The sequence below is a fragment of the Wyeomyia smithii genome, chromosome 2 (genome assembly GCF_029784165.1).
Source record: "Wyeomyia smithii strain HCP4-BCI-WySm-NY-G18 chromosome 2, ASM2978416v1, whole genome shotgun sequence".
Lineage (NCBI taxonomy): Eukaryota > Metazoa > Arthropoda > Insecta > Diptera > Culicidae > Wyeomyia > Wyeomyia smithii.
Genome location: NC_073695.1, coordinates 93,882,245 through 93,901,928, shown reverse-complemented (window position 1 = coordinate 93,901,928; position 19,684 = coordinate 93,882,245). Strand labels below are relative to the sequence as shown.

Sequence of the window (19,684 nt, the reverse complement as noted above, 5' to 3'; positions counted from 1 at the left end):
ATAAACAAAAACTCATCCGTTTATTCCGGTTCCTCTAGCTGTCAGTTGCGGTGAGGGTCGCCGATGGTGGCCGTCCGGGGCTGCTTTCTGCTGCTCCTGCAGCTCGAAATATCCTCCGGTCGCTTCTGCTGCAATGGTCGTCGGCGGGGCGGTGTCTTCTCTGCTCCTTTGCACTTAGCCGGGGGTAGCTAATAGCGCAGCTTACCCTATCCGGCGAGCGAACACCACTCGTAGCACTCGCACTCACGGGCCAGCGGAACAATCTTCGCTGGTCTTATAACAAAGAAGCGGAACAACCTTCGCTCCACAGGACACAAATCGAACACAAACTGTAAATATAAAACAGAAAACGCGCACTGAGAAAACAATAACAACACGCGACGTGTATGTCCTACCGTGGTCGAGGCTAAACTCCCTATCCCGCGATGGCTGCCGACCACAACAAACCCGCCGAGACTTAATTCAGCACCATTTTTTCGCAGCTAGAGGAAAATACCGGCCTATCTATCCCTAACAATTATTCTACAAACATGACATAAAAATTATCGAACCTATCTAACGCGACAATATCGTTCACAAACGGAAAAACGAACATATTTAAACGAAAATAAACAAACTTATGTGAACGATATTCAGCGCAAGGTGGTGACAGTTGTCATGTTGGGTACACGCTGCTGCGGGGGTGTTTAAATGAGGGTAATTTTTACTCATACACTCTCCCGCGGTAGTACCAAAATTAGGTAAATTTCCACTCGATGCTGAAATTGCAACCGCACCGGTTACAAGTGACAAAATCAAGAAAAGCAGCAGAGCTAGAAGAAATGAAGAAGCAGAAAGTGGAGCTACGCGGGCAGAACCGCAAGGAAATATTACAGAGAAATGAGGAGAGAGAATTCAAAAGTAAAATGAAACATCTGAAAGCTGATGAGATGCAGAAGGACAAACTTGAGTTTATTAAAGCTTTAAACCTTTCCAAGCGCTGATACAGTACAGTGATTATTTACTGCTGATCTTCTCTGATTTGGACTATTTAAACATTTGTTGCATGATTTGTTTTCTTTTATTTTATATTTTCATTAAAACATTCGAAATCGAATTTTTTGATTCATACAAGCGCTCGTAAAGTATCCCTTGATTTGAAGAACAAAATTGAGCAAAGATCAAAAATAGAGGTGGGTCAAACTACCGGCAAAAATCTTTCTAGCATTGCGAAGAATCAACTGGAGCAAAGGAAATAGTTTTTTTTCTTGCAACTTTTCTACCATTATACTCAAAACGAATAATTATCACAGCTCATGCTAGATGATTGCCCATTGTAAAGGAAGAGGTTTTGAATGCTACCTTGAAGCATAAAAAAACTAAATCGTGATCCATTTTCTGCAGCCTATGAGAAAATCAACTACCACTATTACTGGCACATTTTCCACTATTATAGGAACATTGTCTCTATAACTGGAACATAAGATTGGTTTACAATTATTCATTTTTCAAACATAGTTTGTTACAAATATATACAAACTGTAATTGTACATGACAGTTTATGATATTTTCTATCCCACCAAAGTAAAATGGGTTGGATATTTGCGATATGAATATTGATATTCTCGTTTTTAAAAAACACTGATGCTTAGATCCTTCATTACTGGAGCATCTACCCTACCGAAGACGTTCAATACCATACATATTAAGGAATTTCAGTTGTAGCAACAACATGCTGTAGAGTGAGTTCTTCCAATTTTATTCGGGTGATACCTGAAATTTGATGTTGAACCTTCTACTAGGCTATCGTTTTTTTCATTTCCGTCAATACCACAATGACTGGGCACACAGTATAGTTTCAGCGTTTCTACTGGAAATTTTCTCGAAAAAAGAATGTATTCTCACAGTAACCTTGATTTACAAGTACAGTCAGTGTTATCACAGGTACAGATTTATCTGGAAAGGTACAGATTTTTTTCATTTTTTCTGGTACAGATTCTAAATGGTACTATATGGAAGTCGATTGGTTTTGTCTCCACTTGGCGCATTGCATTTCAAATTTGTATGGAAATTTGTATGGAAAAACCAACTTTTATGCATTTTCCATTCTAAAGAGCTCAAAATGGCTCAAACCATAGGTTTCATAACTTCAAATGGTAGGTTTTTAATGCCTAACAACTTGGCCGAAGACACTAAAGAGCTAGGGTGTTCCAAAAAATTACTAGAGCTGTTCAAAGTTGAGTATGTCCAAATTTATGTTGCAAATCATTTTTTCTGCCAACACTGCCAGTGTACCGGCGTCAGTCAGATTCCCATTAGAAATAACCTCTGAAACACGTTGTAGATTCTCTCTGTGCCTAGAATATTGACCTAAATTTGTTTGCTTGATCCAGCTGAGTGTACAAACTCGTAACGACAGGTTGCTTCTGATGGGAATCCTACTGACGCCGGTACATTGGTAATGTTGGCAGAAAACAAGATTTTCTGCATTTAAATCGACATACTCAACTTTGAAAAGCTATATCTCTTCTTAGGGACATTCTAGCTCTTCAGTGTCCTCTGAAAAGTTGTTAGGCATCTAAAATACTATACTTTAACATAATGTAGTGCATTATTAGAGAATTATTGAGCTCTCTAGAGAGGTAAATGCAAAAAAGTAGGTTTTTCCATATGAATTTTCATACAAATTTGAAATGCAATGCGCCAAGCGGAGACAAAACCAATCGACTTCCGGTAAGTTTAGGGTTGTTTGAGGCCCCAAAAGGAACCAAAAAAACTTGGTTCTGGAAAATCGATCACTTTTCCTCACCCTAGTACACATGGGTACAGATTTTTTAAAAGGCCATTAATTAAACTGATTTTTTTTCTCGGTGCACTTGAATTACTTGAGGTGCATCATAAGATTATTTAGTCCCTAGATAAGTAATGTCGCTGGATTTTCACAGGTTATGTATAGAGTTGATCTGCTTGGGAACGTAACGTCAAACGTCGTTACACTGAACGGAATCGTCGAGTCCTTATTAGAGAATTTATTATTCAGAAGTATCAGACGCGTGAAATTAAAATAGTAGGAGGGTGGACCGCATAGTTGACGTAGGACTACAATAGTTTTATATTTCCATTTGAGGCTCTGTTTGATTTGAGCTCGATTATGTCTAAACACATTTCTTAGTCTTCTTGATTATTTCAACAAATTTCAACTCAACATCCTCCAAAAGAAAGGTATGTTGGTTCTTTATGTTGCCAAAGCGAATGATCGGAACTGGTAAAACGGTTCCTGGAACATGACCGGAACATGTACCGGTTATATGTATAATGATCATGATCTAAGCAGTACTAAGCCTCTAATTACTCGGGTAGTAATATCAAGTATCTAGGTCATCAGTCTCAATTCATCAAGCTTGGAACTAAAACTAGTTCATTGGTAGAAATATCTATGAAAAAAACGTTATGAAAAGAGAACCGTTCATTTTAGGAAAATTCTGCCATGTCGTGTTTGGCAAAATCAAACGGCGTCTGTATTTTGATTATTTATCTGCAGCACTCTACTGTAGAAGAAAAAATATTCTCTTTAACATTGATGAATATCTTTCATTCTAATACAGTCAATTTTCTTCAATACGCGAAAAGGCAAGCTTCTATACAGACCTAAATTGAGTACGATTTAGTAGAAATTAAACAATATTTATTTGTTGTTATGGCTCACTCTCCAATCACCAAGCGGCAAAGATGTCACATAATAAAATTTTCCTGCAATTTTCCTGTTCGTGGAAAAAATAACGATAAAAAATTACAGTTTTTGAACAAAAATGTTATTCACAGAAAATTTAAAATGGACATGAGAAAAACAGAATGTAGAGTTTAAAAATAAACAACGCATTTTATCTGTACAATTTACCTAATTTATATACCCTTCTATCTGCCTCTACCGACACGTACAGAATTTTGCTGTCCCCGGTGGCGCAGCGTATTTTGCGAATAATCATATTGAATTCAGATATTTGCTACTACATATACAAAACAGGAAGAAGAAGACAATTTAAACGGCAATTCGATTGTATTCCAGATCGCCAAACGATACCTACGCGTTAACCCAACACGCCCCACTGTGCGACAGCGGCAATGTAGTTTAAACTTGGCTTGGCTGCACACAAATGGATATCGAGTTCTACTATACTGATAGACGACGAGTGACCAGCGCTCTATTCATACATTGCTCGGTGCAGTACTGTTGCTTGTGCCAGCATGTTTTCCATCACGACATCAGTTTTAATAACATTCTGACAGCAGAACGTGAAACTGTCTGATAGTGGAGGCGGTTACGAACTTTCCGAAAAAGCTTCACCTTCAAGACATCAATATAGTCTAGGCTCATAGAAGCAAACATTAGTTGACCTATTGGGAAGGGGAGATTCTGTCAAATTTTTTGCCACTGCTATACGGGATATCACAGCAACCAGTTGGTGTCTATTCATGAAGTCTGTGCCAGGGGTGCTCGCATGTGATTGGTACATTGTTCGTGAAAATTCGACCTTGAAACTTTTATTCAATTTTCACTGTTAAACAATGAAATGATAATGATAACTGAGGAATCACAAAATTGTCCATCATTTTATCAATCCAACGACATATTGATTATTGTAATCCATCATGTGGTTACATCAGCATTACCGTTTGAAATCTTTCATTCCAACGTTACACTTTGGTTTTAGTTTCCGCAGAATGTATCTCGATATAGTGCGGTTAGACGTAGTCCTACGTCAAAAGTCATATGAAATACTCGATGCACTAATAATTCACATTAAAAAATGCTGATACAAATTTTGAATAGTTTTTATGTCCACGGTTATCAAAGTTAGCTAAGGGGAGGGCAAAAAATAAATAACACTGAGAAGAAAAAAAAGGAATAGCTTTCATAAAAAAATGTGTGCAAGCTACGACGTGTGTTGAAAAATATCACATTATTATCATTATTAATTATTGGGCTTGCCTTTTGATGACACTCTCACTGTCACTGGACTTGTTTTGACGTTGACTAACGTCTATATCGAAGTTAGGCCCCTGAATTTAAAAATCTAGTAATTCAACCAGGGAAAACCAGAGAAAAGTGGTCAGGTTTTGAGCGCTTATTTTGCAGTCATCTATAATCAGGTTTTCGAGGTTTTGGCATCAATCGATCAGAAATTCTTTTACGGTTAAATTTATGTAACAAAAACAAACTATTGTTTGAGATACACTATTGAAAAATTGGTAATTAATATCGATTGTCTAAATCATACCGCGCAGCCAATCACTACCTCTCTTCCCAAGCACAGTCGACACTAACGGATACAATCGATCTGACTTTGTTGTTATTGTTGTTGTCACTTTCTGTTTCCGATGTTTATGCTGCTGCTAGCGGAAAAACCTTGCAAATATGCATCTTTTTGTTGGTGTTAATTTTACGACAGCGGCCGGCGCCCCATCATTCTGATTCCAAAACCGCACCAGTGACATTCGGACGCTAGGTGATAGCAGCTGAAAGGAGGAAATACAAAATAGTACCGGTCATCTCGTGCCGGTTTCACCCGTAATGCTGGTGGCTTTAGTAGTAAATGGCTACTGCAAAACACTTAAATGGCTGGAATTCTGGACGGACTAACCAGGAAACTATAATCGGCAACTGGCACCTTTTGGTGCCTCGAAATTTTGGTACAGAAGCGGCTAATTGAATTTTCTGTTTTACCAAATGCTGCTGCTAGCGGAAAAAACCTTGCAAAAATGCATGTTTGTGTTGGTGTTAATATTATGACAGCGGCCGGCGCAGCTTTCAAGAAACATTTGTCTCTACCATTCCATCATCTATGTAGCCCATCCCTCTTTCTATTTATCTGACGAAGCCTTGGTATAAAACGTATCGTTCGAACATTTCACCCCATCAGTTTCATTATTAAACCGTACCGGGTACATACGGACGCTCGGTGTTAGCAGCTAGAAGGAGGAAAAACAAAATAGTACCGGTCATCTCGTGCCGGTTTGACCCGTGATGCTGGTGGCTACTGCAAAGTACTAAAATGGCTGGAATTCTGGACGGAAACCAGTAAACAAGAAATCGGCAACTGGCACCTTTTGGTGCCTCGCAGTTTTATAATAGAAGCGGTTAGTTGAATTTTATGTTTTACAATTGCTGTTGCTAACGGAAAAAAAACCTTGCAAAAATGCATGTTTATGTTGATGTTAATTTCACGACAGCGCTAGGTGTTAGCAGCTGAAAGGAGGAAAGACAAAATAGTACCGGTCATCTCGTGCCGGTTTCACCCGTTATGCTGGTGGCTTTTAGTAGATTAACCAGAAAACAACAATGTAATCGGCAACTGGCACCTTTTGGTGCCTCTAAATTTTGTTACAGAAGCGGCAAATTGAATTTTCTGTTTTACCAAATGCTGCTGCTAGCGGAAAAAACCTTGCAAAAATGCATGTTTGTGTTGGTGTTAATATTATGACAGCGGCCGGCGCAGCTTTCAAGAAACATTTGTCTCTACCATTCCATCACCTATGTAGCCCCTCCCTCTTTCTAATTATCTGACGAAGCCTTGGTATAAAACGTATCGTTCGAACATTTCACCCCATCAGTTTCATTATTAAACCGTACCGGGTACATACGGACGCTCGGTGTTAGCAGCTAAAAGGAGGAAAAACAAAACAGTACCGGTCATCTCGTGCCGGTTTGACCCGTGATGCTGGTGGCTACTGCAAAGTACTAAAATGGCTGGAATTCTGGACGGAAACCAGTAAACAAGAAATCGGCAACTGGCACCTTTTGGTGCCTCGCAGTTTTATAATAGAAGCGGTTAGTTGAATTTTATGTTTTACAATTGCTGTTGCTAGCGGAAAAAAAACCTTGCAAAAATGCATGTTTATGTTGATGTTAATTTCACGACAGCGCTAGGTGTTAGCAGCTGAAAGGAGGAAAGACAAAATAGTACCGGTCATCTCGTGCCGGTTTCACCCGTTACACTGGTGGCTTTTAGTAGATTAACCAGAAAACAACAATGTTATCGGCAACTGGCACCTTTTGGTGCCTCTAAATTTTGTTACAGAAGCGGCAAATTGAATTTTCTGTTTTACCAAATGCTGCTGCTAGCGGAAAAAACCTTGCGAAAATGCATGTTTGTGTTGGTGCTAATATTATGACAGCGGCCGGCGCAGCTTTCAAGAAACATTTGTCTCTACCATTCCATCATCTATGTAGCCCATCCCTCTTTCTATTTATCTGACGAAGCCTTGGTATAAAACGTATCGTTCGAACATTTCACCCCATCAGTTTCATTATTAAACCGTACCGGATACATACGGACGCTCGGTGTTAGCAGCTAAAAGGAGGAAAAACAAAATAGTACCGGTCATCTCGTGCCGGTTTGACCCGTGATGCTGGTGGCTACTGCAAAATACTAAAATGGCTGGAATTCTGGACGGAAACCAGTAAACAAGAAATCGGCAACTGGCACCTTTTGGTGCCTCGTAGTTTTATAATAGAAGCGGTTAGTTGAATTTTATGTTTTACAATTGCTGTTGCTAGCGGAAAAAAAACCTTGCAAAAATGCATGTTTATGTTGATGTTAATTTCACGACAGCGCTAGGTGTTAGCAGCTGAAAGGAGGAAAGACAAAATAGTACCGGTCATCTCGTGCCGGTTTCACCCGTTATGCTGGTGGCTTTTAGTAGATTAACCAGAAAACAACAATGTAATCGGCAACTGGCACCTTTTGGTGCCTCTAAATTTTGTTACAGAAGCGGCAAATTGAATTTTCTGTTTTACCAAATGCTGCTGCTAGCGGAAAAAACCTTGCAAAAATGCATGTTTGTGTTGGTGTTAATATTATGACAGCGGCCGGCGCAGCTTTCAAGAAACATTTTTCTCTACCATTCCATCATCTATGTAGCCCATCCCTCTTTCTAATTATCTGACGAAGCCTTGGTATAAAACGTATCGTTCGAACATTTCACCCCATCAGTTTCATTATTAAACCGTACCGGATACATACGGACGCTCGGTGTTAGCAGCTAAAAGGAGGAAAAACAAAATAGTACCGGTCATCTCGTGCCGGTTTGACCCGTTATGCTGGTGGCTACTGCAAAGTACTAAAATGGCTGGAATTCTGGACGGAAACCAGTGAACAAGAAATCGGCAACTGGCACCTTTTGGTGCCTCGCAGTTTTATAATAGAAGCGGTTAGTTGAATTTTATGTTTTACAATTGCTGTTGCTAACGGAAAAAAAACCTTGCAAAAATGCATGTTTATGTTGATGTTAATTTCACGACAGCGCTAGGTGTTAGCAGCTGAAAGGAGGAAAGACAAATAGTACCGGTCATCTCGTGCCGGTTTCACCCGTTATGCTGGTGGCTTTTAGTAGATTAACCAGAAAACAACAATGTAATCGGCAACTGGCACCTTTTGGTGCCTCTAAATTTTGTTACAGAAGCGGCAAATTGAATTTTCTGTTTTACCAAATGCTGCTGCTAGCGGAAAAAACCTTGCAAAATGCATGTTTGTGTTGGTGTTAATATTATGACAGCGGCCGGCGCAGCTTTCAAGAAACATTTGTCTCTACCATTCCATCACCTATGTAGCCCCTCCCTCTTTCTAATTATCTGACGAAGCCTTGGTATAAAACGTATCGTTCGAACATTTCACCCCATCAGTTTCATTATTAAACCGTACCGGGTACATACGGACGCTCGGTGTTAGCAGCTAAAAGGAGGAAAAACAAAACAGTACCGGTCATCTCGTGCCGGTTTGACCCGTGATGCTGGTGGCTACTGCAAAATACTAAAATGGCTGGAATTCTGGACGGAAACCAGTGAACAAGAAATCGGCAACTGGCACCTTTTGGTGCCTCGCAGTTTTATAATAGAAGCGGTTAGTTGAATTTTATGTTTTACAACTGCTGTTGCTAGCGGAAAAAAACCTTGCAAAAATGCATGTTTATGTTGATGTTAATTTCACGACAGCGCTAAGTGTTAGCAGCTGAAAGGAGGAAAGACAAAATAGTACCGGTCATCTCGTGCCGGTTTCACCCGTTATGCTGGTGGCTGTTAGTAATAAATGGCTACTGCAAAATACTAAAATGGCTGGAATTCTGGACGAGAATAATCGGAAACTGGTACCTTTTGGAGCCTCGAAATTTTGTTACAGAAGTTTTGTAAAAGAAGCGTTGCAATTCCCTCTACTATTTGCTTCAATGGAATATTTTTTTTTTTTTTTGAGAATACGGTAGTCAACGTCATGCGGTCGTGTCTTGAATACCACCCTCCTACTTTTTTGCTAAATCAAGCATATACGCTGTCGAAAAGTTAGTAATATTAACAAAACGGCTTGAACTTTTTTTTCTTCCAATTTCCAATATTTTTGAAGGGGGGGGGCTGACATAAAATAAAAATGAAATTTGTATCGGCCTAATATGATTCGCTAAGCACACTTGTAAAAAAATATCATCAATGAAAAATTTTGCATGATAGTTGTCGATAATTTACAACATGAATTCAAGCGCATATTTGAAAGAAAATCATCCATGTCAGCCCCATCAATCCATTCCCGGTGGGTGATGCCGTATGGCATCACCTGACATCTGAACTTGGATTACTACTTAACAATTAAACCTGATATTTTGAACGATTAAACTATTAAATACGGTTTGAGAACAGATCAATCTACAATACGCAACCCAGTTTGTGTTAATTGTCCGCGCAGTTGCTGAGTAATAAGAGTTTGAAGGTCATTTTTCGAGGTAAAATCTGATTACTCTCCACCGGGAATGGGTTAAGGAAATCATATACAAACATGTTTTACGATTCAGTTTCACACCGTTTCATTTTCAATGTGCTCATCCATAAACTTTCCCATAGTTAATAACAATCGTTTTAACTGTTTCGTGTTGCCCTTATTTGTTTCAACTGTGCAAGCAAAGGGTGATAATCAGTTTTGAAATGATATACAATCGTTAAAAGCTAAAGTCAAGCAATGATAACACATTTATGTGCGAGTAATTTGGTTCAGTGTAGTCTGCTTTTTCTTTTGGCAGTTTTTGCCCATAACAAGGCTCAAAATAGAGATAGGTCTACTAGATCATGATTCTCAAAGCAGTTTTCAAGTCAAATCGCGACTAGTGATGGGAAATATCGCCCAAAACGGACATCGATAACAATCGATAATTCCGGGTCTTTTATCGATATTATCGATAAGTATCGATGATTTGACAGCTAACTTTTACGGTAAAAACGTGTTTTTTCAGATAATGATTAAAAAAAAGTATTTCAGATGGTGATGAAAAAAAACTATGACAGATTATTGAGTTGGATAAATTTCCCATGGAAGGTTATCATGTTAGCTTCCTCACAAAAAAAATATTACGTCCTTGCGTGCAGCCTTCCGGCAGTTAACCGGAACATTCGCCATGGCGGACGAAAACATGCGTGTAGCCATGTTTTTAAGCTCCTTCTTCGTTTTTTTATTAATTCCTCCTCCGTTTTCGCGACAAAATTGTTGGAATAGATCTTGCGCTTCAAGTTTGTCCAGAAATTCTCGATGGGAAGCAGGTGGGGAACATTGGGCGGATTCGCCGACTTCGGTACCACATCGATATTCAGCCGCTCCATCTCCTCCAACGATCGCTTCGAGTAGTTGTCCGACGTCAAATCTGGCCAGAACACCGTGTCTCCGCGCTTATGGTATTTCTTGATGAACGACGCAACTTCTGGCAGGCACTTCGTACTATAAATTACCCCGTTCACGGCCAGCCCGGAGCGAAAGAAGAGCAACCTTGACATCCCTTTCTCACTGATTGTCAGCCACAGCCGCACCTTTTTGGTCTGTGAAATAAACTTTACCTCGGTGCTCACTTCCCTCGTGGGGGAGGTAAAATACGAAGAGCCCTGCTAGTCGTTGCCATCCAGGGTGAGATAGGTCTAGTCGTCCAAAACCACTGTCGCTTCGCGATTCGCCGGGAAAATCGACTTGACCATCTTATTCAACCGCTGTCGCTGCGTCATTGCCTGCAGCTCCGAGACCAGTGGACGGGACTGCCGCTTCCTGCATGTATGTCCATGTTCTCCAGATGCATTTTCACTGTTTTAGAGCATGCACCAACCTCTCGGCCAAGCGCACGCAGCATTTAGCCACTTTTCCCTCGGTCTTCCTCTTCAGCATCCTTTGAAGCTTCTTGTCGCTCAGCGTCGTTGGCCGTCCGGAACCGGGCTTTCTTTCGATGCTCTGATCGTTGTCCAATAGTGTCAAGATGTTGTAGATGCCAGAACCGGCATACCCGGCGTCCACAAAGTGCCGCACGATGTTCGTTTTTGACGCGGCGGGGTACCGTTTTTTGAACGCGCACACTTCTGAACGGAGTAGCTTCACTTTTTTCGTCATCACAGTTAGAGTTGGACTGATAGAGCTGTCAATATTTTTTTTTGCTAACTCATGGGTTACTATGATTGATGATGCATGAGTAGTTTCGTCAGTGCGATTGAAGGTAAACCCATGAAAAATCGACAATTTTTGTCCATTTTTTTTACCGCAAACGTTATTCGACAAATGCAATTTTACTATATAAATTTGTTAAAAACAGAGACAGAGATGGCCCAAACAGAATGGATACGTTTGCGTTGCGCTGACGTCAATGTGACAGTAAATGTATGGGCTAACTGTCAAATTGCCGCAAACGCAGCCGCAATGTATCCATTGTGTTAAGACCTTGAATGACAAATCTTACGATACTGCGAATGAAAATTCAAACAACCGGACGAGTTGAACAGTTTGTTTTGGAAAGTCTTCGGGTTTTACGCCGGGAGTGCTTTCTACGGAGTAGTTTCAAGCCGAAGTTCATTTTGAAGGTTGTATATTGTTGATTGCGACAAACTTTCTCGCGAAAAATTCTTGTAGAAGTGCGCTTTTTTGTAGAAGACACCAACATGATTGGTTATACCCGCGCACATCTACGACGTTTTTCAAGCACCTTGCGAGATAAATTCTCCCGCAATCGACAATAATAAGGGAAATAATTGAAGCAGGCAAAATTCTGTCAATTTTTAAATGGCCAAAACTTCACGAAAAATGAATCAATTCTGACAAAACAGGTTTCGTTTTACTGGAAAACTGTCCTAGTTTCCTAGTATTACTTGAGAACTGGATGTGACCAAAGGTCACTGGAAATATTTCGGATTTCCGGAGTGTGTGCCAAAGTGTACATTTTTGCAACGCGTAGAACTTTTTCTGACATTCTGTTTCACTTAGGTTCAGATGTTGTCAATAAATCAGAATTTATTTCGGGTTCATTGGTAGCCCATGATTGAAAATTTGCCAAGGAATCATCGAGGTATGAATTTATTAAGTATGGGTGTTGATTTTGGCAGAATTCAATCGAACATTGTGGGTGTGTAGGTCTTATTAAACCAAGCAACTTTGCAATCTTGCGTTTGAAAAGTTATCTGGATTAACATTTAAAAAGATCAGATTATTTTCACGCGGATTTTCTCTAAAAGGTTATTTATGCAGATTTTCAAATTAACGTGGTTTTTTATGCGAATTTTTGAATTAAAGCGGTTTATCAAGCGAATTTCTGTATTAACATGGTTTTTTCACGAGGCCTGTATCCCTGTATCCCCCGCGTAAGAAAACCTAACTGTATTTGAACCTTATTCTTATGAATCAATATATCTTAGTGAAAATTATCTGAACTTTCCTTCGAAAATATAAAAAAATGAGTTAAAGATCTTACTTTGAAAAACATATAATTTTGAAAACAAAAAATGATTTTAGAAAATATCGGTGATCTCAGATTTTTTTAAATGAAGTATTTTAGATAGACAATTTAGTCGCCTAAAACGTTCTATGCGCTGCAAAAATGTACACTTTGACTCACACTCTTGAAATCCGAAACATATTTTGTGCAGGTTGGTCACACCAAGTTCCCAAGTAATACTAATATAATACTGTTTTCCAGCGAAATGAAACCGGTCATCAAAATTGATTCATTTTTCGTAAAGTTCTTGCCATTTAAAATTCGAGAGAATTCTCGCGTAATTTTTCAAAGTAACTGTTCGCTAACTGGGTGCTGTTTAACTGGGCTGCTTTTTAACTGGGCGTTCGCTAACTGGGCCCAGTTAAAAAGCAGATGAACGTCAAAAATCAGCGTTTGGCATGTTGCTGTCAAAACGAGATAGGGGCACATGAATAGTAAATTGAGATTGATTTTTTCAGTTCAATGGATTTTTGTTGTCATCACACATGCGATCTACTAGGTATTCATCTATTCGTTTCCAGGTCAAATAAATGTTTTATGAAAAGAACATGTTTCCAGGTAACGGTTAGTGCAAATAAAGCACACACAAGGCTAACAATTTATTTTTTCTCATTATCTGTTCATCAATCAGGATTTTTAGTGTATTTGTTCAAAACATTTTCCAATTTTCGCTGAGAGTTTTGCCTAGCGACATTACATCGAAATCTCCCTCGATAATTGACGACATTTGAAATGTCACCCCAGTTAGCGAGCGACATTCGTTAACTGGGCTAGGCCCTCAGCCCAGTTAGCGAACGAACAGTGTAGACCTATCTAACATTGAGAGACTCTCTTCGTTTACTTCCTCTTTGATCAATAATTATGTTATATTTTCCATATTTCATAACACTCAATGCATAGTAAGCAAGACAGTATTACAATCTCTCGATTAAGGGGAAGAAAGCTTGGGAAATATTTATAATGACGACGTAATTAACGAAACAACGTGAGAGAGGAGAGAATCTGTCACTGTTACTTTGGTCCTTTTGAAAAATTACGCGAGAATTTGATTTATCTCAATTATTTTGTCTACTCCCTGTATAAACCAGGATACTTTTTTGACGCAACAATTTCGTTGATTTGAATTTTTAGTGGAATTAAAAATTGTTTGTTGGGTACCAGATACTTTAAACCTAAACAGTTCCAAGTTAAACTAAACAATTACCAGATAATTACCAATAGACTGTCGCTATACATGTCCATCATATTATAAGACTTGGCAAGCCAAAGAAAATGCATTTTATTACAATTCCGTATCATTGCTATTTGCTTTTCATGAGATGGTGCAAAAAGTTTGGATATTTTTTTAAAGTTCTCCAGTACTAAGTTGTCGAATTCATCTGTTCTTAGGAAACTAAAAACTATAAATAGCTTTTTAGTTACCATTATTTCTCAGAAACTCAGTGACACCCGGGGCGAACCTTTACACCACCCCCAACAATGCTAAATCTTGTCGAATAACAGCACCCAACAAATACCTAGCGGCAAAAGCAACTCCTGGGGTAGGGTAGGTGAGGTCTCCTTCTTTTGGGTCTCCTCCAGTAACCAGCCGCACTGACTTGTGCTCACCCTTATAATATCGATAATTATCGTTAACGTCAAAAAAAAACGATGACCAGCATTTATCGATATTACCGATAAGTATCGATAAGTTTCCCATCACTAATCGCGACAAATCGACACTAGTGCTTGGGATCTTTTGTGCAACATGATTTGCCTCGGATACAATGGGCACACTAGCGACATTACTGATCTAGGGACTGAATAATCTTATGGTGCATCACTTGAAAAATAAAGCCAAACAGTTCTGTAAAGTTCAATGCGAAAGGCCAATCCAAACGTTGCTGTTGTCCTGCTTTCCTTCTCGGAAGACTTAAAAACAAATTCCAAAATCAATGAAAATATGTATTAACATCATCAACCAAACGAATAATTTGCAACTTCTGCAACTTTTTTGAGGTTAACGAAGTGGACCTTCTATGCAACACAAATTTTATAGGTACAGATTTTGAGAAGGAAAAGTACAGATGAAAAAGTTGTTTGCCCTTCCAGTATAGATGAAAATGTGGCAACACTGAGTACAGTCAGGTTTTCTACGCGGATATTTTAAATTACGCCTTTTTTTACGCGTTACCGCTCTAATTCAAAAATTTTTACGCGGATTAAGAAACAGAAACGTTTATATGTTAGTGAGTTAGAGACTTAGTCGAAAAAAAAACCCTCCGCCCTCCGAATAATCCGGAATGACCGTCAAAGAGGACAATTTCAAATACTGGTCGTAGAGTGACTCGTTTTTTTTTTTGTTTTTTTCTAAAGCCTTTTTGGTGGTTTACTGTACGTAAATTTTCTATTAACGCGATTTTTCTTACGCGGATTTTAATATCAACGGCGTAGAAAACTGACAATATAAGCTTTGTAAAAGCTTTCTTTGTTGAACAGATATTCACACATTCGGTTATACCATGAATTTCAATTTCAATTACAATAAAAATAGACATTTGAAGACATACCTTTTTTCGCAAACATAATCGTTCCGGTAAGTTTGTCAATAACTCCAGCGCAGGTTCGATGCTCTTCAATGGTACAATTTTCTTCTGAATATGATCAGAACCGCCAAATCCTTGACTCAAGAACAGATTTTCCTTTGTTTCGTTCAGTATGTCATTGAATACGATCGCTTCGCCAAGATTGACTTCAGCAAGCTGCAAACACTCGAAACATTCTTTCAGAATACTGCTTGAAATCACGTCCTCCGGAGCCATTCGCGAAACCCTTGGAATATTGTTGAACACATTTTGCAGAGTAAGCAAATTACCGTAATCCAGTACGCTGTTGAACCTAAGGTCTTTCATACATTTCTCCATATTTTTCTCAACATTACCCTGCTTCAAATAGCTATTTATTGCGGAATGAAGGTTGGCGAAAGGACAAACGTTAGGTTTTTCATAAAACTTTTCAATCAATTTTGATATCGTTATTTGGGCGTACAATCGGGTGGAAAAGTTCTGCGACATTGTCCACGGAAGCAGAAAATTTATGTATTCCACATCGAGAAAGTCTGTCTTACAACATCGCAACCAAAGGATGACGAAAACAGACTGGACGCCAGAAACCTTTACCTTATTGGTTTTCAGCGAATTTATTATAGTTAGCGTATCGATTGATGAATCAGCGACAATCAGCTCGATAAGATAGTTGATGTTAGGTTGGTTTGTCTCATATAAAACTATCTCCAGCAATGGGTAAGGTTTGGTTCCGGTTAGCTTGAAAACTACACAAAGAGTTTGAATTATGCGTAGTTTGTGCCGATGCGTCTGAGAATCCGCATAATAACGTTCTTTTGTTTTGCTGATCTGTTGAAATCTTTCGATGAGCATTCTTTCCAGCTTTAGCAGAAATAGCATTGCGTCCGGATGGTTGGTGGCCGCCATTCGGTATAAAAATAGAACACAAATCACACGAACTCTCGCATCCGACTGGAATGGGCACGGTGCCTTGAAAAGCGATCTGTAAAGGTACAGTGATGATTCAACAGAAAATTGCCTTTCGAATATACCTACGTATTGTAAAACCGGCTTGCAACGCATGTTTCGTCTTCTATCCTAAAATTTCAGGGTCTATCAACTTGTGAATGAATAATGGAAATTATCCAATCTACCTTTGCTCGCGCTTTTGTCCATCTCCGAATAATAATCCAGCCATTAATATTTTACCAAACGCACTCCAATCTAGTAGAGCCCCGATGTTTATCAGTAGCAATTTTTCGAAAAGAATGTTTGCCAAGCCAGAAATCACCGCTGCTTGGGCTAAAAACATCTGGAAATACTCGGTAACGATTTCCTTCATCCATTGATTAACACCATCTTCAGGCATATCTACAGCACTTGCCGGTGCCAATAGCATAGCAACAAACAACCGATTAAGCTTCATGAAATGATCACTTTTACGATAGATCAAAATTTCTTTGTAACATCGATTTACCACATCCGCTATCCATTCAAACTTACTTTCATCAGTCAAGCATAATAGATTCGTTACTAGAGCAAATGTTAAAACTTCCAATGTGTTTATGAGCACCTGTACTTCTCCCAGATCAACCAGTTTCGCACAATCCGAAATGATCCGCTGCATGATTGTACCGACATTTGGTTCTGCTTTCAGTCTCCCAAGATACACGTCGCTTAGTGCAGCAAACATTGAACCATACAGGTTCTTATCACAATTTCCAGTTTGAATAGTATTTATAAGCTCATCTATCGAAAAAGCCCCCAGAAACAGATCGACCATATCGATCCTATTGAGACGACATAGTAAACGAACTGTTTGAATAGTAACAGATATCGACGCAATTTGGTAGCTAAGACGATTCAAACGTTTATGGTGAATGAGAGTCAGCTTGTGGAGGATCTCGTCAAGCCACGGCGGCTGGCTGGTTGCAATGTCATTGAGAACATCAATAGCTTTAAGGGCATCGTCCGGATTATCGTTGAAATTTTTCAAAAGATTCAGAAACTTGATTTTTACTTCCGGTTGTGTCAGTGGTTGTTTCCAGTACTGCAAGATTCTGTAACAAGATAAAAGGAAGTAGTATTTTACAAACTCTAGATCATTGTTTTCGAAGACAATTCTTACATCGCAGCCAACAATAGATCCCGGTCCAAAATCTGTCGTAGTCTTCGATCAGTGGAAGCTCGCTCATTTCGCATGTAAGGAACTAGAATATTTCTAATAATATTTTCATCATCAGGCTTTGCACGCAATAGTAGCCTCTCGAACGTGATTCCATCAACGGCTTGTCTTAACTCTTTCCAGTGTTCCAAGGCCACAAAACTCACCTTCGTCAGTTTCGATAGTACTTCAAGGTGCGTCAGTACGCGATCTAATGGAACATTCGGTTTAATATCTTGCCTCAGAGCTAAATTTATCAACATGTTGGCAAACTGGAGAGCACATAAGTGACGTAAATTAAGATTTCTTATTGCAAGTATTGGATCTAGCAGTCCAACAATAGCTGGCAATTGATTGATTTCCGTTGACGACTCTAGCAATGAATTAATCACTTCTAATAAACATGCGAACGGAACTGAACCCCACGATACGTGTTTAAAATGTGTGAGAAGAAAATTGAATCCTTCACTCGTAGAGTAATACTTTTGCAGCTTATTCTTGGTATTCTCAAACTGCTGGAAGTTTGTGGTTTTGTTCAAAAAGCTCAAAAGCAATATCTCTAATTCGTTCCTGCTTTCACAATACTCGTGATTCTCTAGTAAATATTTAATTGTCCAGCCAGAAACAGAACCATTTTCATGTTTCAATAAAAGCTTCAGAACCAAATCTTTCCACGATGCCATCAACGGGTCCAATTTATTTACCATTTCGAGAGCTGGCATAATCAAATGTGTCTGCGTTTCACTAAGCGTTTCTAAAAGAGTTATGAAACATTGCCATCCTTCGGTCAGAGACTTCAGTTCTCTCCAATTCCAGCGAAACAAGTCGTTCTGTACAAACATCTTATTCTCGGTTACAAATCTCAGTATAATTTTTATAGCAGATAATGCTTCTTTGCGAATCAGATGGGAATCTGACTCGCAGTTAATTTTAATAAGTTTCCATGTATCTTGTGACTCGATAATCCTATTGAAAGATCCGCTCTGTTCTTTTCTTCGGCTGGCTAAATCAATCAGATGAAAGATCATAAAGCTTCGATGTTCCAACGAAATTGAGGACTCTCCTTTGATGATTACGCTGTGCCACATATATATTATTTCAGGTTCGAACTCAATCATTAATTTCAGGCAGCTCAGAGATTTCATCTGTATCTGATGAGACTCGGAATAAAGATTTTTTATAAAACCTAGAGGATTCACATTCTTGAAACATTGGTCATATCCCTCTTTTTCCATTGAGACAATTAAAAATGTCCTTAACACATCATAAAAAATCGGCAATTCTGAGTAATTTTCTTGGAACAATCGCAAAAAATTTGAAATTTTCATAATGCAATCCGATTCGTTCTCATCCAGCATTACAGTTAATGCCAATGCATTTAGCAATAAGGAAAAGCATTCTTCCTTTTTCTGCAAATAGAGATGGTTAATCTCGATCAGAGTCAGCACCTTCTCCACGTTAATCCAGCTCAAACTGGGCAACAGAAAGTCGTTCCGCTTTTCCTGCAATTTCATGATTAACAAGTATACCGTTGCTTCCAAAGCTGAGCACTGCAAACGGTCAACGGCTGCCATGAACTGGGTCTCACTACGAGCAAATATAAGTAACTGACGATAGATATCCACATTTTGAGTTGCAAGATTTTGCATCAGAGAAGTTTTGAAGCTAGTTTCGCACATTTCTTGAGGAATTAATAAATAACCGCGCTTTGAACATGAAAACTGTTTTAACTAGCGCACTACACGTTACATGTTACGGTTTTATTGTTGCATACCGTATCAGTTCCAATTTCTATTTACCAACAAATGTGAGACAAACAGAAATTGACAGCAAAGTAACTTTTGTTAAATTTCGCCCTTTCAATTCTCAATAAACATATCCAAGCGAAAATGCACTGAGAAAAATTCCTCAAGCTAACACAAGTAGCAATACTCAGAGGGAAAGATATGCGAAGAGAGTGTTGTGAGCCAAACGAACATGTCAAAATCCGAGCCAAACGAACAAGGAAGATGACACATTGAGAGATATTGCAATAAAGAATATATTTATTTCGACACGCTTTTCATGTTCTATTGCTAAACGATGAATTGAGAATGCTCCAAAGTTGCTTCATCATAGTGATTTTAACTTGTGGTTCACAAACTCTTTGTATGGTGTACAAAATGATGATAAAAGTATATAAAATTAAACATAAACATAAAACTTAACACCTTCACGGTTT

The 19,684-nt window shown here is 38.9% G+C and overlaps 1 protein-coding gene across 2 annotated transcripts in view; it reads right to left on the bottom strand.

Annotated features, from left to right (window-relative positions):
- Positions 1–19,260, bottom strand: part of LOC129725263 (uncharacterized) — a 30,584-nt gene extending 11,324 nt beyond the window's left edge. Inside the window, exons 1-5 of one of the 2 annotated variants that reach the window (XM_055680856.1) lie at positions 17,428–19,260; positions 16,454–17,359; positions 16,356–16,397; positions 15,306–16,302; positions 61–329 (exon numbers count right to left, since the gene is read on the bottom strand). In XM_055680856.1, the coding sequence (XP_055536831.1) occupies positions 207–329; positions 15,306–16,302; positions 16,356–16,397; positions 16,454–17,359; positions 17,428–19,142 (3,783 nt within the window). In that variant the 5' untranslated portion in view covers positions 19,143–19,260 and the 3' untranslated portion in view covers positions 61–206. Of the gene's footprint in view, positions 1–60; positions 330–15,305; positions 16,303–16,355; positions 16,398–16,453; positions 17,360–17,427 lie in introns of those variants that run through there. The other variant, XM_055680855.1, reaches the window with a different exon arrangement.
- Positions 19,261–19,684: the final 424 nt, after the last annotated feature.